At 43.1% G+C, this 22,554-nt stretch overlaps 1 protein-coding gene across 1 annotated transcript; it reads right to left on the bottom strand.

Annotated features, from left to right (window-relative positions):
• Nucleotides 1–10,554: 10,554 nt before the first annotated feature.
• LOC144616598 (disintegrin and metalloproteinase domain-containing protein 21-like) lies at nt 10,555–13,059 on the bottom strand. Its single transcript, XM_078447734.2, is given in 2 exon segments — nt 10,555–11,695; nt 11,698–13,059. Coding segments are annotated over 2 exon segments (2,223 nt in total). The 5' UTR covers nt 12,980–13,059; the 3' UTR covers nt 10,555–10,754.
• Between the last annotated feature and the right edge of the window lie 9,495 nt (nt 13,060–22,554).

The following is a 22,554-nucleotide window of genomic DNA, read 5'->3' on the forward strand; positions in this document are numbered from 1 at the left end:
TGTTGGGACATCTTTAATGACTGATTCAATTTCTTCACTGGTTATGGGTCTGTTCAAATTTTTCTATTTCTTCCTGTTTGAGTTTTGGAAGTGCATGGGTGCTTAGGAATTTGTCCATTTCTTCCAAGTTGTCCATTTTGTTGGCATATAATTTTTCATAGTATTCCCTGATAATTGCTTGTATTTCTAAGGGTTTGGTTGTAATAATTCCATTTTCATTCATGATTTTATCTATTTGTGTCATCTCCCTTTTCTTTTTGAGAAGGCTGGCTAGAGGTTTATCAATTTTGTTTATTTTTTCAAAAAACCAACTCTTGGTTTCATTAATCTGCTCTTCAGTTTTTTAGATTCTATATTGTTTATTTCCGCTCTGATCTTTATTATGTCTCTTCTTTTGCTGGGTTTAGGGTGCCTTTGCTGTTCTGCTTCTATTTCCTTTATGTGTGCTGTTAGATTTTGTATTTGGGATTTTTCTTGTTTCTTGAGATAGGCTTGGATTACAATGTATTTTCCTCTCAGGACTGCCTTTGCTGCATCTCAAAGCATTTGGATTGTTGTATTTTCTTTTTTTAATGTTTTTTTTTTTTTTTATTTTTGATAGAGACAGAGGCAGAATGCGAGTGGGTTAGGGGCAGAGAGAGAGGGAGGCACACAATGTAAAGCAGGCTCCAGACTCTGAGCTGTCAGCACAGACCCGGACGTGGGGCTCGGAGACACAAGCTGGGAAATTGTGACCTGAGCCGAAGTTGGAATCTCAACCGACTGAGCCACCTTGGGCCCCCCTGGAGTGTTGTATTTTCATTTTCATTTGTTTCCATATATTTTTTAATTTCTTCTCTAATTGCCTGGGTGACCCGTTCATTCTCTAGTATGGTGTTCTTTAACCTCCATGCTTTTGGAAGTGTTCCAGACTTTTTCCTGTGGTTGATTTCAGGTTTCATAGCACTTTGGTCTGAAACTGTGAATGGTATGATCTGAGTTCTTTTGTACTTATGAAGGACTGTTTTATGACCCAGTATGTAATCTATCTTGGAGAATGTTCCATGTGCACTCGAGAAGAAAGGATATTCTGTTGCTTTGGGATGCAGAGTTCTAAATATATCTGTTAAGTCCATCTGATCCAATGTATCATTCAGGGCCCTTGTTTCTGTATTGATCCTGTGTCTAGATGATGTATCCATTGTTGTATGTGGGTGTTAAAGTCCCCTGCATTGATCACATTCTTATCAATAAGGTTGCTTATGTTTGTAATTATTTTATATATTTGGGTGCTCCCATATTCGGTGCATAGACATTTATAATTGTTAGCTCTTCCTGATGGATAGACCCTGTAATTATTATATAATGCCCTTGTTCAACTCTTGTTACAGCCTTTAATTTAAGTCTAGTTTGTCTGATATACGTATGGCTACTCCAGCTTTCTTTTGACTTCCAGTAGCATGATAGCTATCCATTCCCTCAATTTCAATCTGAAGGTGTCCTCAGGTCTAAAATGATTCTCTTGTAGACAGAAAATAGATGGGTTTTGTTTTTTTATCCATTCTGATACCCTGTGTCTTTTGGTTGGAGCATTTAGTCCATTTACATCAGTCTTATCGAAAGTTATGGGTTTAGAGTCATTGGGATATCTGTAGGTTTCATGCTTGTAGTGATGTCTCTGGTACTTTGTGGTCCTTGCAACATTTCACTTACAGAATCCCCCTTAGGATCTCTTGTAGGGCTGGTTTAGTGGTGATGAATTCCTTCCATTTTTGTTTGTTTGGGAAGACCTTTATCTTTCCTATTCTGAATGACGGACTTGCTGGATAAAGGATTCTTGGCTGCATTTCTGGTCCTCACATTGAAGATTTCCTGCCATTCCTCTCTGGCCTGCCAAGTTTCAGTAGATAGGTCTGCCACTACTCTTATGGATCTCACTTTGTAAGTTAGAGCATGTTTAGCTCTAGCTGCTTTCAGAATTTTCTCTTTATCCTTGTATTTTGCCAGTCTCATTATGTTATATCGTGCAGAAGATCGATTCAAGTTACATCTGAAGGGAGTTCTCTGTGCCTCTTGGATTTCAATGCCTTTTTCCTTCCCCAGATCAGGGAAGTTCTCAGCTATGATTTGTTCAAGTACACCTTCAGTCCCTTTCTCTCTCTCTTCCTCTTCTGGAATTCCTATGATACAGATATTGTTCCATTTGATTGCATCACTTAGTTCTCTAATTCTCCCCTCATACTCCTGGATTTTTTTCTCTCTCTTTTTCTCAGCTTCCTCTTTTTCCATAATTTTATCCTTTAATTCACCTATTCTCTCCCCTGCCTCTTCAGTCCATGCTACGGCCACCTCCATTTTATTTTGCACCTCATTTATAGTATTTTTTAGCTCCTCATGACTATTTCTTAGTCCCTTGATCTCTGTAGTAATAGATTCTCTGCTTTCTTCTGTGCTTTTTTCAAGCCCAGTGATTACTTTTATGACTATTATTCTAAATTCTTGTTGTGTTATAGTGCTTAAATCGTTTTTGATCAATTCGTTAGGTGTCACTACTTCCTGGAGTTTCTTTTGAGGCGAGTTCTTCCATTTCATCATTTTTGGTAGTCCCTGTGGTGGCTCCAAACTGCAGGGCACTTCCCCTGTGCTGTCTGGTGTCACTTGTGTTGGTGGGCGTGGCTGCAGTCAGACCCAATGTCTGCCCCCAGCCCACCGCTGGGGCCACAGTCACACTGGTGTGTACCCTATCTTACCCTCTCCCAGGGGCAAGATTCACTGTGGAGTGGTGTGGCCCCTGTCTGTGCTGCTTGCACACTTCCAGGCTTGGGGTGCTGCTTCCATAGCATCTGGCATATTAGCCAGGGTGGATCCGCAAGGTGCACAGTGGTGGGAGGGGTAGGCTTAGCTTGCTTTGCCATCAGTGGTTCCCTGTGGTAGGGGCCCTGAAGCACCGGGAGGGAGGCAGACCCGTCGGAGGGATGGATCCACAGAAGCACAGTGTTGGGTGTTTCCGTGAGGCAAGCAAGTTTGGTGACAGGAACTGGTTCCCTTTGGGATTTCGGCTGGGGGATGGGAGAGGGAGATGGCGCTGGCCACTGCCTTTGTTTCTGCCGAGCTGAGCTCTGTCTTCCGGGACTCATCAACTCTGCCTCCAGGTGTCCTCTTACTCTCCCCTCTCTCTGAGAGCAGAGATGTTGACTTTTAGCACCCAGATGTTAAGCCCCGCTGGCTGTCAGAACTTACAGAGTCCAGCCCCTCCACTTTTGCAAGCCAGACTTTGGGGTTTGTGCCTTCCCGGGCGGTCTCCCCCTCCACCACTCTGGCTCCTTCCCAACTGTCCGTATAGCATGCACCGCCTCTCTGCCCTTCCTACCCTCTTCCATAGGCTTCTTGTGTGTGCTTGGCTCTGGAGAGTCCGTTCTGCTAGTCTTCTGGAAGTTTTCTGGGTTATTTAGGCAGATGTGGGTGGAATCTAAGCGATCAGCGTGATAAGGTGTTCTCCTAAGCCTCCATCTTCCCCTCTCTCCCCAAATAGGAATATGTTTAATAGAAATTGAAAGTAAAAATGAAGTTTTGTCTCTTGCCCCCCAAACGCAGGCTATCGGACAGCCAGCGAGGCATCTGAATGCCCTTGGTGTGGTTCAGCTCCTTCTTGGGAAATACCACCTCAGAGGAGATGTAGCACCATGAGGGATGATCTTGAGAACCTTTGACAGGAGCCAGCACTGCCCAGAATGCACACAGCAAGAGGGACACACTTAGGGTGACCTGGCCCTCTGCCAGCCTCATGCCTCTGCTCAGGGACATCTGCCAGGGAGAATGGATAAATGGAGGATCGTCAGCAAAGCCAGATCTAGACCATCTGGCAGAACAGAGGGCTGTGCTGAGCAGTCAGCACCTTACACCTGGGGGCCACCTGTGGGGTTAGGTAACAGTTACAGGGTGTGGCATTGGGTGACCCTGCACATCAGTTTAGCTGGGGCACATGTGGCAGAGGCAGGCAGGCCCTGTCCAAGCATGCTCACATGGACATAGTAGGGACTTGGACCCAGAGACATGGCTCTATTCAACACATTCCATCTTTCCCTTAGCTACTTGAATACAGAATATACGATTTTAACACCCTGAACTTCTCTACCACTTCCATGTTCTGTGGTACTGCTGGTTCACTTTCTATGGATGACTACTTTTCCTCATTATGGAGACCACTGCTTCCTACTTCCTTGGCATGTGGAGGTAGACATCAATTTTGCCTTTGTACGTGTTGAAAAACATTGCTTTGTAATTTTACATGTCTTATTCTGGTTGGCTATTAGTTTGCAAGCCATTTGATCCTTTTGGTTGTTACTTTGAAGCTTCCTCTGAGTTTACTGAGGAAACATTTCCCAGTATTCTGTGTCATGACTGGTGAAGTGTAAGGTTGCATTTTAGTATTTTCTTATGCCAGCTGGTGAGAACAGAAAGTACTGGTGACCATGTGTGAGCTCCAGGATTTTTTTCCTCTAATCCTTTATTGTGATTCTTTCCCGGCTTCTGGCAGTCTCCTCCTATGCATGTGGGGTTCCCTCCTCAGCTGGAGACACAAAGGGGCTGTCTGCTGGTACCCAACTTGAGAGGAAGAGTGAATGTCCCCACTAGTTTTAAAATGCCCGCCTTCCTTTTACACAAAAACCAGATAGGGATACCATAACACACCTAAAAACTACATGGGCAAAAATCTCCTTGACCTTGGTCTTGGAAATGATGTTTCGGATATGACTCCAAATGCACAGTCAATGAAGACAGAAATCAGTGAGTGAGAACACATCAAACTAAAAATCTTCTGCTTAGGAAAAGACACATTCACCAAAGGAAAAGACATTTTACAGGGATGGAAAAAAATTGTAAAACGTGTGATATGAGGTTCATATCCAAAATTTAAAAAAAATCTTATTTTGCTGAATATTATAACAAGCAACCCAATTTTAAAAAAATGGGGGAGTAGAGGACTTGAAAGGGCATGTTTCCAAAGTCCATGTACAAACGTCCAGCAAGTGCATTAAAAGGTGCTCAACATCACTCATCACCAGAGACATGCAAATCATAGCCACAATCCCATGACACTTCACACCTGTTATCATGGCTGTTACCATCAGACAAGAGATAACAAATGCTTGTGAGCATGTGGAAATAAGCAAACCTGGTACACTGTCCCTAGGAATGTAAACTGGTGAGGTTACTACTGAAAGCAGTATGGAGAATTCTCAAAAAATTAGAAACAAAAGTATGGTTGTGCCCAGCGATCCCATTTCTGAATGATATATACAGGGGATGAAGTCACTACATCAGAGATATGTGCACCCCATGTTCATTGCAGTCTTATTCTCCATAGCTGAGACACTAAAGAGACCTAACTGCTCATCAAGGGATTAATAGATAAAGAAGATGTGAGATTAGATAGATAGATGGATGGATACAGAGATAGATAGATAGATAGATAGATAGATAGATAGATAGATAGATAGATAGATTTCATCCATATAAAAGTTAATCGTGCCATTTGTGACTACATGGATGAAGCTTGAAGACATTATGCTAAGTTAAATTAGTCACACAGAGAAAGACACATTCTGTATAATCACACTTACATGTGGAGTCTAGAAACATCAATTTCCCAGAAACAGAGTGTGCAATGGTAGGTTCCAGGGACTGAGGGGCAGGGAAAATGGGGGGGGGGGCATTGCTCAGTGTGTCCAAACTTCCAGTTAGAAGATAGACAAAAAGCTTCCATGGGTCTAATGTATAGTAAGATGACAATAATTAATATACATATTGTATATTGAAAGTTGCTTTATGTTCTTACCATAATTAGCTGAAGAATGTATTGACTAACTTCAACTTGGTAAACATTTCACATTATATACATGTATCAAGGCATCACATTGTACACCTTAAACTTACATAGTGTTGTATGTCGATTGTATCTCAATAAATCTGGGGCCAAAAAAAAAGGTATTCCTAGAAGACATTCCTATACACATTTGGCTAGTAATAATTTATGCATGGACATGACTGCAAATCATACAATATGTGATATTAACCCTTAAGGTGTTTATGCACAGAGAAGATTTCATACAAGTGTGCATGAGTCTGTGTTGGTGGGAATAATTTCATGTGATTCTGTACACTCATAGAAACAACAGCCATAACAACAGGTGTTAGGACACTGGTGCTAAGTAGAGATCGTGGCGTTTTTGAAGAAAATTAAAGACATTATGGCCAGGGGATAGATCATGAGCAATTTGGGATGTAAAACAAAACAAAACAAACCAAACCAAAACAAAACAAAAGAAAACAAAACAAAACAAAACAAAACAAAACAAAACAAAAAAAGAAGGGTGAACACTTTTCCTTATTGTGATTGGAACATAACATAAGGTCTGTGTTTTCTTTCCACATCTCACAGCTTTTGTACTCCATTTCCCATATGAATGGCTTCCTTTGTGCTTAGTTGATATTTTGCAGTGAGACATTTTCATTTGCTTCTTTGTTCCTTTGTGCACATTCTTTAGATAGATCCTTTGGGTTTACCATGCCCTTATACAAAACACTTTAAAGCCGTAACAGTCTATTGTCAACTGATAACTACTTAAATTCAATCCCACGGACAAGTACACCTTATCGGCTCCACACCACTCCCCACTCTACTGATGTCACAGGCCACATCTGTATGTATTGTGTACCCATGAGCATTGATTTATAGTCACACTTGATGCTTTTGTCTTTTGAATCTCACAAAAGAATTGGAAGGGTAGTAGAGGGGTAATGTCAGCCTCATAGCAGCCTAAGATGTCATTGTGTTGTCTCTCACACCCCTCCAAAACTTGGGATCCATCTACAAACAAATGTGCATTTTGGGGCCCTGTGGGATCCAGCTCCATATGTCAAAGAACCCCTGAATAGTCTTCCCTACACATGCATAGGTGAACATACCTGAGTGTGGCTTTGGACTCTACAGTGACCCCTGAACCTGCTCCACCTTTCTTGTCTGTGGTCTCCGAGGTTCTGGGAAACAGTCTTAGTTGATCACACATGGACTGGAGTCTTTGTGGAAGTCCAACTTTCCAAAGAAAGTGAAAACTCTAAATGATATCTTCATTCCCCCCATCCTTGTGCATTGTAGCATTATTTACAAGAACCAAAACACCCTATGTGTCCGCAGACAGAAGAATGGGTAAAAAGAAGTGTGGCCTGTATGTACAGTGGAATTCTATGATTCGTCCATAAGAAAGAATGAAAATTTGCCCTTTGCTACAACATGGGTGGATCCTGAGGGCATCAGGATAAGTGAAGTAAGTCAGACATGTGGGAAATCAAATAGGTATGTCCTGGTGTAGGACATTACAGGGAACACATTGCAAAGCAGAACACTGCTTTCTGGCTTTGCTGAAAACAGCAGGCAATGCTTTGCTTGTGTGGTTAATGTGTATCTAGGAGTTACTAACTTCCCTTATCTCGTTAACGAATATCTAGGGAGCACTCATCACCCTTATCTAGTTCATATAGACCTAGGGGGCACTCGCTTTGCTTATCGATTTAATGTAAATCTAGGGGACACTCAGTTCCCTTATGTAGTTAACGTAAGTCTAGTGGGAACACTAAAGTTCACTTATTTAGTTAATATTGATCTAGTGCAACTAGTTAATATAAATCTAGGGGGCACTGCACTGATTTAGTTGAAATAAATGTAGGGGAACTCACTGTGATTATCTAGTTAATGTAAATCTAGGGGACACTCAGTTCCCTTATGTAGTTAATGTAAAATCTAGGGATCATTCACTTATCCAGTAAATTTTTATTTAGTGGGCACTCATTTAACTCACCTAGTTAATGTGAGTTTATGGGGCACTCGTTTCACTTATCTAGTTAATGTAAATCTAGGGGGCACTCATTTCCTTTTCTTGTTAATGAAAATCTATGGGACACATTAGGTAAGCACACTTTGCTTATCTAATTAATGTATATCTAGGGCACATTCAATTTGCTTATCTAGTTAATGTCAGCATAGGGGGAACTCACTTTAATTATCCAGTTAATGTATGTTTAGGGGGCACTCACTTTGCTTATCTAGTAAATGCAAATCTCGGGGGCAAGCTCCACTTCCCATATCTAGTTAATGTCAATCTGGGGGACACATTCACTTTGTTATGTAGTGAATGTAAATCTAGGGGGCAAGCTACACTTCGCCTAGATAGTTAATGTAAATCTAGGGAAACCTCACTTTGCTTATCCAGTATATGTACATCTATGGGCACTCTCTTCCTTACCTAGTTAATATAATTCTAGGGGCACTCACCTCACTTACCTCCTTCATGTATATACAGGGGGCACTCCCTTCCCTTATGGAGTTAATGTATATGTAGGTGGCACTCACTTCACTTTTGTAGTTAATATAAATCTAGGGGGCAGGTTAAACTTTGCTTATCTAGTTATGTAAATCTAGAGGTCACTAACTTCACTTATCTAGTTATTCATCTAGGGGGCACTCATTTTGCTTCTCTTGTTAACATACATCTAGAGGGCCGTCACTTTGCCAGTCTAGTTAATGGGTATCTAGGGGGTACTCCACTTTGCTTATTTAGTTAATGTATATCTAGGGGGCACTCAGTTTATGGAGTTAATGTATATGTAGGGGGCAAGCTACACTTCACTTACCTAAGTAACATAAATCTAAGGGCACTCACCTTGCTTATACAGTTAATGTAAATTTAGGGGACACTCACTTAGCTTATCTAGTTAATGTAAATCTAGGGGGCACGCTACACTTTACTTATTTAGTCAATATAAATCTAATGGGCACCTGCTTAGCTTATCTGATTTGTGTATATCTGAGGGGGCACTCACTTTATCTAGTTAGTAAATCTAGGGGGCACACTACAGTTCACTTATCTAGTTAATATTACTCTAGGGGGCACTCACTTTGCTTAGCTCATTAATGTAAGTTTAGGGGACCCTCACTTCTCTGATCTAGTTAATGTGTATCTAGGGGGACCTCTGTGCACACACAATGAACTTTGGTTTCTTTCCCCTGTTAATCCACGTCCTGTGACCTTAGTTCTTGGTCCACAAGAACATTTGGTGGAGAATTTCTTCCTCCCATTCACCTTTCTAGGCTCTAGGTTCAGCCACATTCTGCTTGTCCGCTCAGACCCAGCACTATACTTGAAGCCCACATCGCTGTGTGCTGGTGTGTAGACTCCCATCAATAGTGGGTGTGGCCTGTGGGTGCTAGATCCTCCACAGGACCCATTCTTACTTTATCCTGAAGGTAAACTCACGTTTCCAGCACATGTATGGTGTTAACTGAATAGGTCTGCATCTGTAACACGTGTGTCCAAACAGGCAGAAGGGCTGATGTTACTCCACAGTTCACTTAGCATCCTTCTGTAGTTTACTGAGCAGGTGGCCGGGGCACCTGTTTGGCCCTCCTTCCCAAACATTCCTGGACGCATTCTTGCTGGGAACATGCAGTGTGGCTGCACGAGAATTTCAGGAGGTGCTGGGAAAGTATGATTACCTGGTTGCCCTGGAACGTGGAGAATATGTGTACACATGGCAGTCTAATACTTTGTGTAACCATGTGTCTTTGAGACAAAGTGCATGCATGGGGACACATTGGTACAACTTACAAGACTATCTGCACCAACAAGGATTCTAGGTATGAACTGAAGTGAAAATCCTGTTATGTGCTTCATGTGTTTTACATCTATTGGTGAATTATGGGATACATTCTTATTCCAAAGTAATTTCTGAAACAGTTACTGTTTAGTTCTGAAAATTTCCTAATCAATTACTATTAAAAAGTTGTATATTTTCAATTCAGAAGAAAATAAACAGACTTTAATATCACTATTATGATTTGAAATGTATGCTAGACAACTGTAAAAATAGTAAAAAATATTTAGAAAAAGGGTCCCTAACTTTCCACAGGCTCAACTCTGCAGGACTTCTAGGAGGTTCTTGGGAGAAGCAAAGTGGAAATCCTAGGCAGACCCTCATCTAAGGATGAACTCACTGAAAAATAGAGAAAAGAAGGAGAAAAGGGGTTCATATTCATCGGGCTCCCTCAGAATGCCAGAGACATCCATAGGCACTTGTGCCTACCTTTCTGATTGATTTCACTGGGGGCTACTTTCAGCCTCATAGTGTCAGTCTCCCACATTCGGAAATTTGCTCTCCAGGGAGGCACAGCTTGCACTGGCTGGGATCGAATCCATGTCCCTTTCCCTGACAGCCCACAGACACCCCAGTGTGGGACAGGCAGTATGGGTGGGTGGTAGCCCTCCATCACCCTGAACCCATATTGGGACCAGGAAATGAGAGATTACCTGAAGAATGAGACAAAGCTCAGTGTGCAAGAGCACAGTTTTGGAGAAAATTCATGAATTTGCCCCTCAAGGAGCTTGTGGCAACTTCTCTTATTTCTGGAACCAGAAACCTCAGCCCAAGACACAGCTGCTGACTCAGGTCTTCTGCACAGAGTCTTAGGCACCGTTTGGGCTCTTACAGGCTTACACAAATACATAGAGGCCACAAGCATGCAGTTTTCAAGTTTTATTTCAGAGTTCTGCTCAGTGACGCATCAGAGACCTGGTGTCAGGTCCATGATGTGCCTGTGGACCCCTGTGTCTCCCGCAGACCCCCGGAAACGTGGATGTTAGCTGTGCCGCCTCATTACTGTACTTTCACAGATGAGCCACGTGGATTGTCTATAGTTGTTTAGGGGTCTGGAGGCTGAATTATGCATTGTCTTGATCAACAGTCTCTTCCGTAACCTTCTGTCTGTTTATAGTTCTGACATTTCCGACAACAGCAAAGAGGAATGCAGCAATTAAGACATAGATTCTAGCAAAGATCACTCTGAGATACACCACGGATTCACGACTTTGCCTGACTGACCGCATTCTTCTTGGAGGGGGTCCACTGTCTGTGCTCCCACCAGTGCCTCGTTCAGTGCACCGTGGAGGATCCCAGCCTACGTGGCAATGGCAGTTCCTGTTATTGTTGCATATCCCTCTGTGACTGCATTTCTCCGGGATACAGTCATAGTTCAGCTGAGCCACACTGCCATTGCAGTAGGTATCCTGACAGAACTTTCCAGGAGCACAGGGGGTACCAGTTCTCACATGACCAATATCGCTTGTTCCTGTGCTACGATGCGAATCCAGCCCAAAACACCAGAACCCTGAGATCTCAGACTGATGAAATCCCACATGCTCTTGCAGCTGAGGGAGATGCGTGACGTTACTACACTGCAGCCTTCCACACTGCATGTCTGTGGGGGAACAGGGTTTAGATTTGAATACCCCTGCGTCTCTTCTGCAGTGTCCATATCGGCTGCCTTTTTGATTTATGGTATAGCAGACATTTTCACCCTTCACAGCATTTCTGCCAAAGATTTCTTGGCAGTGCATAGTGCGGTCAGTGCAGTTTCCATGATAGCAGTAGCCCTCTTCAGTGCACGGGGTTCCATCTTGCACATAGAAGTCATCAGGGCACTCCACGGACACCCCACGGCAGTATTCTGGAAGATCACATATATTTTGGATGGGCCTGCAGAGTGTCCCAGCATCGGAATAGGTGCAGTTTGTACAGCATCTGCCTGTATTACATTTGCTGCCAGGGGTTAGAATGCAATCAGTCGTACAGCAGGGATTGTTGTAGCACTGCTTGAAGGAGCACAGTCACACTGCTCACCTGGCTCCACTACATAGTTTCCACAACGATCGTGAGTCAGGCTTTTATTGAAATAGGAAAGTCCTGAGTCAAATATGCACTCACAAAAATTATTCACCACTACATGCTGCATATGAATGAAGGAACAGTTACTGAAAGAATCTGTCATAACAGGGTATTGATTCATAATGCAGGTAGACCTCCTCTGGCATGCACAAAACTGATTGTCATAAAAAATACCAATAGATAATGCAATTTTTTGGGCTACTAACACAGACAACAATAAAAAATGTCTGCCTAGAGAAGCAAGCGAGATGATGGATTTTGATCCGCATACCGCGTATGGGGCTGGCTGAAACTGAAGTTCATGTGGTGCATCTTTGTTCATAAGTAAAGCTGTATGTGGTTTAAAAGCAACAAACAAGTGTCTCTGAAAGTAGATATGAATCGGACTCCCTGGCACCCGAAAATTGTTCAAGACAACTGGATCTTCCAGATTATAAATGACCATGGAGGAAATATAGTGCCTTACATCAATCCCTTGAAGCATTGAGTCAGTCAAACTAACAAGCCTTATGAGGAATCGGGCACATTTTGACACGTTGTTGAACACACCATACATTGTTTTGGAACCGAGAACAAGTCCTTTCAAAATCCCATGATGGGATGAATACAACTTACTAGAGATCCTGGGGGCTGCACTGATATTTGCTTGAGAGAACAGGGGGTTCCTAACCTCCTTATATCCCAGGTTATAAGTAGGTCCCGTTGCATTGGTGTCTGCCACTATCTGAGAAACAACATGTTCAAACCGTTGGGAATGGCTGAGGGGTCTGATTTCATAGGCAAGGTCATCCAACTTCATGATACCTTCAAGGCCCCCATAGCACGTGTCCATGGTGACCATGGAAAGAGGAATCTCCTCCAGGTAGCCGAGGTAGTAACAGTCTGGAGGGATGAAGGGGTAGTCCATCTGCAAGGCTCCCTGATCATCCTGAGTCATCATCAGCAAATGTCTGGACCAAAAGAGTTTCTTGTGCCTCATGTGGATAACATGGCTCTTGCCCCCAAAATGCAGGCTATAGGACAGCCAGCCAGGCATCTGAACGCCCTTGCCGTGGTGCAACTCCTTCTTGGGAATTACCACCTCAGAAGAGATGTAGCGCCATGAGGGACGACCTTGAGAACCTTGGACAGGAGCCAGCAATGCCCAGAGTGCAAACAGCAAGAGGGGTGCCCTCAGGGTGACCTGGTCCTCTGCCAGCCTCATGCCCCTGCTCAGGGACATCTGCCAGTGAGAATGGATAAATGGAGGATCCTCAGCAAAACCAGGTCTAGACCATCAGACAGAACAGAGGGCTGTACCAGGTGGCCAGCACCCTACACCTGGGGGCCACCTGTGGGGTTAGGTAACAGTCACAGGGTGTGGCATTGGGTGACCCCGCTCATCAGTTCACCTGGGGTGGATGTGGGAGAGTCAGGTGGGCCATGGTCAACAGTGCTCACATGGACATGGGTAGGGATTTGGACCCAGAAACACGGCTCTATTCAACACATTCCATCTTTTCTCCTTCTACTTGGATACGGGATATGCAATTATAACACACTGAACTTCTCTACCAATTCCATGTCCTGTGGTACTGCTGGGTCACTTTCTCTGGATGACTGCTTTTCCTCATTATGGAGACCAATGCTTCCTACTTCCATGGGATATGGAGGTAGACTGTCAATTTTACCTTTGTACGTATTGAAAAACATCGCTTTGTAATGTTACATGTCTTATTCTGGTTGGCTATAGTTTGCAAGCCATTTGATCCTTTTGGTTGTTGCTTTGAAGCTTCCTCTGAGTTTACTGAGGAAACATTTCCCAGTATTCTGTGTCATGATTGGTGAAGTACAAGGTTGTATTTTAGTATTTTCTTATGCCATCTGGTGAGAACAGAAAGTACTGCTGAACATGTGTGAGCCCCAGGGGATTTCCCCTCTAATCCCTTATTGTGGTTCTTTCCTGGCCTCTGGCAGTCTTCTCCCATGCCTGTGAGTTTCTCTCCTCAGGTGGAGATAGATGCAGGGGAGTTGAGGTTACTTTGGCAGCTTGCACCATGGAGGCTGCACATGATCGAAAATGGTATCCACCATGGAACTCCCTTGTTTAAGTACCGTCTAGTCCTTTAAAACCCCCTGAGTTGGGTAGAAACCCTCAGAGTTGGCTTTTGGAGAAGAGTCTGCCTTTTCTCTGGGTGGCTGGCCTCCTAAATAAAGCTCAACTTCTTTTCCCATCAAAACTAAAACTTTGAACATTGACCTTTCCAGAAATACTCAGCTGAATTTGGGATTTGATAACAATAAAATGGAGAGTGGAATGGCAGTTGTCTGGGGCTGGCAGGGTGGGGCAATGAGGAGTAGATCTCAAGGGCTATGATTTTCTGTTATGCAAGATGATTAGGTTCTAGAGGGGTCTCCACAACATTACCCCTGTAATTAACAGTACTGTACTGTACGGTTCAAATTTTGTGAAGAGTGTTGGTCTCATGTTCAGTGAGATCCTAACACAAAACACAAGTGGAAGACACGAATTTTGCTTCTCACATGACAGTATGCTGAACTGCATGGACACACTCTCTACTGATAATGTGAAAATAATTTAAAAACATTTACATAGTTTGAATACTAACCCTGAGGATATGTCATTTACAAATATCTTCTTCCATTCCATAGTTTGCCTTTTAGTTTTGTTGATTTTTTCCCTCACTGTGCAGAAGCGTGCTATTTTGAGGTAGTCCCAATAGTTCATATATGTATGTATTTAATTTTCTTGTTTTATTTTTAATTTAAATTCAAGTCTTCAGTCTTTGAGCTCCACATTTACGGGAAGTTGTCTTGTAATGATTAACTTTATGGGTTATCTTGACTGAGTCATGGGTGCCCAGATTCACCACTGTTTCTGTGGATGTCTGTGATGTGTTTCCAGAAGAGAGTGGCATTTCCTTCCATTGTTTCTGTCTGGGCATCACCCATGCCATTAAGATTGTGAATAGAATCTGATGCAGAGGGAGGAAGAATTCCCTCATTTTTACTTCCCACGTGCTTGTTTGAACTGGAACAGTGGTCCCCTCTGGCCCTTGTTATGAGTGTTATATCATCAGATCCCTACGTTCTGAGGCTAGACCCTAGTTCAGAATCAGACCTATTACACCACTGGTTTTCCTGGGTCTCCAGCTTGTGACAGTAGATCATGGGACTTCCCAACCTCTTTAGTCATGGAAACCAATGTGCTTTGGGTTCTGTTCCTCAGGAGAATCCAGACTAATACATGGAGATGATTTATCTCTTGTTTAGAGGAATTGAATAAAGCTGTAGCTCATTTAACGTCCTGAGTAGCAAGTGCCAGGAGGGAAGTCTCACGTTGTTTGATTGGGACAAGGGCTGGGTGAAGTTAATGGGGAGCTGTGGGATCCTGTGGTCCTGGCTGCACAGGGAGTGCATTTGGGACTCCTCCAATGGTTCAGCTGTTGTGCCTCAGGAAATCTGTAATTCACTCATGTTGAGGGACAGGAGTAAGCAATGGAAACATCTGTGTCTTTTGTGCATGTTAGTGCAGTTTTCCTATGACAACAGGTATCTAATTCAGCGAGTTAATAGGTAAGCACAGAATCCTGTGTCCAGAGAGGCTCCCTGGGGAAGCTGCTGTGTGGATAGGAAGCCCCAAACCCTGACAGGAAACCTGCCTGTAACCTCCATCTGCACCTGCTCCTGGCAACACAAAGCAGAATTGTGCACAGTGTGCGCCCCCTGGTGGTGCTGATCCCCTCCTGCATGGAGGTTTGCGTGTGGGCTCCCAGTGATGTCCCCTCACCCAGTCTCTTGCACAGTAATATGTGGCCATGTCTTCGGCCCTCAGGTTCATCTGCAGATACAGCGTGTTCTTGGCGTTGTCTCTGGAGATGGTGAATCGGCCCTTCACGGAATCTGCGTAGTATGTGCCACTTCCATCAGTATCAATCCGTCAGAACCACTGCAGCCCCTTCCCTGGAGCCTGGCGGACCCCGTTCATGCTGGAACTACTGAAGGTGAATCCAGAGGCTACAACGGTGAGTCTCAGGGACCCCACAGGCTGCACCAGGTCTCCCCCAGACTCCACCAGCTGCACGTCACACTGGACACCTGCAGACGCAAGATATCTTGGTCAGGAAACTGTCACACATCCGCTGGTTCTCACTCATATCCACTCACATACTCAGTGTCTCTCGTTCACCATGAATTACCTTTTAAAAAAGCAACAAGGAAAACCAAGCCAAGCACATACTCCATGGTGAGGTGTCTGTGTTCTGTCCTGATCACAGAATGGGAACACCTGGGACCCCTGGAGCTGGGGCTCCTCTCCCAGCTGCACGGTCGGGCTGGGCTGGTTTCATCAGCACAGAGAGGGCCCTATTTGCATGTCCTCTTACATATATATCACACTGCAGACTTAGATTTGATTCTTTAAAAGTGAATGGCAGGTTTAGGGATGCACTTCTACGTTAGTTTGTGTGGATGGTGCTGTGACAATATGAATGATTCTAATCAGTGAACACAGGTATGTTTGTGGAACTCGTGCATTTTTACATGTCTTTCATCAACGAAGGTCATTTTCGCTCTACAATTATTTTACATAATTTATGAAGTTTAATCCCAAGTACTTTATTCTGTGCCATTTTCAGTTGTATAATTTTGTTATTTGTTTTGCATATATTTCCATGCTGGGGTGTAGAATTTTATTTTTATTTATTTTCTTTGTTCATTGTGCTCATTGTGCATCCTGCACTTTTCCTCATTTTAAAAAACTGGTTCTAATATTTTTTGTGGTATCTCTAGGGTTTTGTTATGCTTAAGATCATGTCATCTGCAAACAAATAATTTTCCTTCCTCCTTACTGAGTTAAATGTCTTTTATTTCTTCTTATTGCCAAAGTTTGTGGGTACTTCTTCCAGTTGTAGGAGAAGAATGCCTTTCCCTTCATTTCTTCTGGGTTTTCACCCGGTGTAAGGATTCAATTGACATAAGACTGATCTAAAGGGAAGAATAAATTTAATTTTGCAAGTGCCTGGGCTTGCTAATAATATGACACCCAGAGAATGAACAAAGCAGGTGGCACTTGTGACTTTCAGACAACGAAATATTGGATTTGGCAAGAGTCAAGGCAAAGGTGTGGTTTTGGGGTATTTAATTAGTCAACAAATAACTAGGTTTGTTTGCACAACCTTCTTGTCCCTGAGTTCCTTATTCTGGTGCTAAGGATGGTTCTCCCCTCCTGGTACAAGGGAAGGGGAGTTTCCCAAGGGAGATTTATATCCTGCTGTCAAGGGACAAAGGAGGGTCTGAGAGTCCTTGGACTGGCTGTTTCTCCCGTGACTTTCATCCAAATAAGGACTGTGACACGATGATATGGTTTGAGGCAGCATAGTTATTCTTCACGTTATCATGTGGAATACTTATTTTGGGGATGAGCATCATTTCCTGGCTCCTGATATGGCAGAAATGGTTTTAGTATTTTATGTTCAATATGCTGTCAGGTGTGGGCTTTCATAGTGGCCATGATCATGTGGAGGTAATTTCCTTCTCCTTTTTAATTGAGTTATTTTTAAATGATGAACATGTGTTTTTTGTTCATGAAAAAAACTGTGTCTAATGATTTTATGAATAAATTAAGGATGGCTTTGATTTAATCATTCCCTCTGTTAATGGAGGACATCACATTTTTGCATTTGTGTATGTTGAAGGAAACTTGCATCTCAGGGATGCATCACACTGGATTATCATGTGTGATCCTTTCAGTGTGCTGTTGAATTCAGTAGGCTCGGACTTAATCAAGGAATTTTGCATGTATGTGTATCTGAGACACTGGCCTGTAGTTTCCCTTCTTGTGGTGTGTTTCTCTGGCTTTGTTGTGAGAGTAAAAGTGTCCTCATAAAGTGCATCTGGGAGTGGTCTTTTTCATCAGCAATTTGTAATAGTTTGAGAAGTATTGGCATTAATTATTCTTTAAATATGGTGGAATTTTAATAAAGCCTTGGTTTTTTTTGGAGGGTGAAGGTTTATATTAAGGATATCTTCTTACTAATTTTTGTTTTGTTCCTCTGTATTTTGCATGAAAGAGTACTGGTGGATCATATAATGCTAGAAAATATGTAATTTGTTCTTGGTGATCTAATTGTTGACCTATAAATATCTAAGTTTTTCCTTTATGATCCTTTTCATGTGTTTAGTTCAGTTATGTCTCCTTTTTCAGTTCCGATCGCATTTGTTTGAATCTTACCTATTTCCCTAGGCTACCTATGTTTTTTAAATTTCACTTATCTTTCCAAATTCAAATTTTAATGAAGTTGATTTGTTTTCTGTATTTGTGATAGTCTTTTTTTCTCTGCTGTATCTTTTTATGTTAATTTTATATTTATCTTTTTATCTCAATGAAAATACCAATGCCTTTTTTTTAAAGGAATGTGAAAAATATACTAATTCATATGTAACCACAAAACACATGGAAGTAAAAAAAAATCATGAAGAGGAGAGAACCTGGAAGAAGGAGAACACTTCTTCCTTCTAAATATATTGCGGAGATACATTAGCTCCAACAGTGTACTGCTGGCATGAAATGAGGCATATAGACCAGTGGAGCTCATTACGGAGCCAAGATGTAGAATTGTGCAGATGCAGTCAGCAAATCCTCCATGAGATTTCCAACAATGCACAGTGGGGAAAGGATTGTGTCTCTTAAACATGGTGTTGACTAGGGGCGCCTGGGTGGCTCAGTCAGCTAAGCATCCAACTTCCAGTCACGTATTGTTGTCATGATTTGTGGGTTTGAGCCCCACATCAGGCTCTGTGCTGACAGCTCAGAGCCTGGATTCTGTGTCTGCCTCTATCCCTGTGCCTCCCCTAATCATGATCTGTCTCTCTCCCTCAAAAATAAAAGAAACATTAAAAAATGGTGTTGATATACACGTGCAAAATAATGACATTTGGCCATACTCTTGCATCATACATATACGTCAACACAAAAAAATCTCAAAATGGATTAAAGATTAAGCAGAACAGCTTCCCCAAAATGCCTTCGAAGAAAACACACAGGATAACCATCATGACATTCTCTTGACAATGATTTATTTGATACAAAAGCAAAATCACAGAGAACCATGGCAGACAAGGGGGACTGCATCAAACTTGAAAGGGGGCAAATCAAACAGTAGCAGGGTGAGAAGGCAGTCTATGAAATGGGAGACATTACATTAAAAATATTGAAAAGGAGTTAATATCCAAAATACAGGAGGGACTCGTTCACATCAATAGCAAAAATCACAATTATAATAATAAACGCATCACCTGATTAAAATTTGGGTCAAACATGTAAATATCCATTTTGCTATTAAGGTTGAAAAAATGTCCATCCAGCATATGACTTGCTGTTCATCATCACTAATCATCAGAGAATTCCACCCCCGATCCACTGAGATATCACCTCACAACTGATAGCAAGGCTATTATAAAATAAGGCAAACACAACCAGAACATCTCAAGTGTTGCTGAGGATGTGGAGAACAGGCAATCCTAGAATTCACTTGATGGGAGTGCAACATAGTGTAGCTACTATGGAAAACTGTGGTGAAATAACCCACTAAACTGAGTTCCTAATCTGCTCCCATACAGTTGACTTCATGTCCAGCTGAGTGTGAGGAAGGTCTGGGCCTCATGTTCTGTGGAGAGGCAGGTGCAGAGACAGGTGGATCCAGTGGATGATTCCTTAACTACTTCAGTAGAATGGACCCCTAGCTGACCGTTTTGTAAGACTTGACTCAGTGTGCCTCCCCACTGGTTGTCTCAGGCTTCCTGAACTGGATGGAGAACAAAAGGAGTGAAGGGTAGAAACTACTCTTTTCTCTCACAGGAACGTGTATATACTGAGAATCTTTGAGAGAAAGTCGTGGAGTTGATGAAGAAGCTGTGGGGTTGCGACAACTACAAGAGTCTTTACTCATGCTCTCTCTTCATGGGCATCAAAGGAAAACCTTAAGGAAAATAAAAGGAGAGAGGAGCTGCTCAAATATATTAAGTTTAGATCACTTGAATGAGTCAGTCTCCTCTGTTTGAAAATCACTTACATCTATTTTAAATGGTGGCCCGTGTACTTGTGAGGCACAGGTCTGTTCATATGAGAGTTAATTTATCCCCGAGCTTGGTCTCTGTCAAGGTCGGCACTACTATATGACTGTTCACTCTAAATGATAGAAGACATCTGTGTTTGTAAATGGTTTAGGAAACAGTGTGTACTGTTTGCTGGTCAGGTTGAAGTTTGCAGGGCCTGATGAGAAAGATGCTTCACAGGAAACCTGACCCTGAAACACTGGTTCCGGATATGAATTCTGAGATCTTGGGTGCCCCCTGGAGACCTGTGAACCTCCAGGTTCCCTACGTGGCTCCTGGTGTCCTGTGTGTTCCTGATGACCTGAGTGCCCCCAGGTGAACTGAGTGGCAACTGGTGACCTCAACGCCCCATGGACACCTGAGCATCCCCCTGGAGGTCTGAGTGCTCCATGCAGAACTGAGCGACCCTGGTGTCCTCAGCTCCCCCTGGTAACCTGAGCACCCCAGCAGATCTCAGTTACCTCTGCTGTCCTGAATGCCCCCTTGTGACTTTTAGGTAACCTAAGGGCAAATCGCAATTTTTGGGCCGATGCTCAGCTCTCAGAAGTCCTTTGTGGTGTTTGAGCCAGCTCTGTGGCTAGGCCTATCCTGTCCTGTTCACCCTTAGAGGCGGTTCTGATTGTGTTGCTGTTAATCCTGGGGGAACCTCCAAGGGGGTGGCCAGCACCTGCTTCATCCCTCTTCCTCTTGCCTAACAAACTGCCTAACTCTTGGACATGTGGCTCTTGTGGTCTGGACTCTAGTATGTGATACATATGATAGTATGTGAACCATCCACTGCATCCACTCTGCTGGGGTCGGTGGATCCAATTCCACCAGAAATTACTGGTTGAGATGGAGAACCCCAAGATGCTGCTAGTGTGCAGAGTGTGCAAGGCACTCACCAGTTGGGCACAACCCCTGCAGCTGCACCTGGGACAGGACCCCTCGGGACAAGCAGACTCAGCCTGGGCCAGTCACCAGCAGTCACAACCATTCCCATCATCCCACATCTGACATCTGAAACCCTCAGCTTTGGGACCCCTCACCAGGCACAAGGAAGGCTCTACAGTCTCTTCTGTTTCTCGAATACAGTTCTGCCTTCCTCAGGGACTTCAGCCCTGTCTGAGGAGAGAGCTGTGGGCTCCCACTCCCCGAGATTGGAGTTTACTCTAGATCTTGAGAAGTTTGCCTGTGTGGGAGGGAGCATGTCCTGATAAGTGGGCAAAAATTGAGTCAGGCTCCCCTTGTCCTTCCAGGTCCACCTGTGGGCATCTCTTTGTGGATCCGCAGGCTTGTTGGTCCTCGGTCAAGGCAACACTTGGTCTATGAATTGTGTTGGAGGCAGGTCAAGTGATCGCCTCACCTTTCTGATCAGATAGTGAACAAATGAGTGGATCACAATTCACTATACTCTATCTGTCCGAAAGATATTTGAAGGGATCCATACTTTCTCCAGAAAACTTTCCAAATCAAGTCTTTAAATACATTCCATTTTAACAGTCATTCCACACTTAACTGTATAGGAAAAGTCTATATTGATGTCCAGTCTGGTGTAAATATAACAAGCAAAGGACACTTGTTCCCAGGATCATATTTCTTTTAGTTTCCACACTGATGTATTAACCTCACCTGACAACCACCTGCAAAGCATGGGCACATATGGAGACTTCTGATCTTGATGGTTCTCTGCTGATGGGGTTTGCTTCCTCAGTCATCTGCAAAGCTTGGTAGCAGTGCCGACATCTTTAAGTGCACAGACACCAAGACATGGACACCTGTCACCTGCAGATATGATTCGCATGCATGGCTGGTGTCTCCATCTCCTGAGAAATCCCCATCCAACACAAGGGGCTGTTAACTCAGGGAGGAGGCACAGATGTCACAGAAAAGTGGGGGACTCTTCACTGATATGGACAGAGACCATCAGTATCTGAGGTAAGAAGTTAATGGCACTAAAACAACCACATTAATGAAAATGGATTGGCTGACCTGGACATCATTGGAATCTAAAAATCCGGAGCCTAAAGAAATTGCAGAAAATGTGTTCCTAGTCCTGAAGGCATGTGCCAAGAGGATAAATGCTGAGTTAGCTGAATAGACTTCAAATAGAGATCAGAATGCTAGATAGTAGATAGATGATAAGTGGATAGGTGATGGATGATAGAGGGTAGATAGATGATAGATAGATAATACTTTTATGTTATATTAAAGTCATTATAGAGGATTCAAATCATTATGAATGTATTATAATGAAATTACCCACTATTGGCAATATTTTTTAAAATACCATAATTTCATATGGAAAAGAATATTTGACACCAACTTTAGATATACAAAATAAATAATTATGACTTCAATATTTTGTGAATACAGCTTCCACATGGGGTAACACATGCCTGCTTGTAGATTCCTCCTCCCTCTGGGCCTTTGGCTTCCATTCCCATTTGTTCCCAGGGTCTCCCTTCCCAGGATGTCCTGAGCTCTGGGATGTGCAGGGACAAGAGCTCTGTCCTGGATCTGGACCATCGTCCCTCTGGTTAACATTTACAGCTCTTTCCAGGCCCTTGCTCAACCACCAGGCTTCTGCCCACCAGGCTCCCTCCCTGCCTCCACCACCTGCCAGCCTCCTTCTGGACTCTTCCATTCATTTCCTGTGGATTTAACAACAGTTTGTTAGGTTGGCAGGTCTCCTAATAATAA

The sequence above is a fragment of the Panthera onca genome, chromosome B3 (assembly GCF_046562875.1).
Source record: "Panthera onca isolate mPanOnc1 chromosome B3, mPanOnc1 haplotype 2, whole genome shotgun sequence".
In the NCBI taxonomy this organism is placed as follows: domain Eukaryota; kingdom Metazoa; phylum Chordata; class Mammalia; order Carnivora; family Felidae; genus Panthera; species Panthera onca.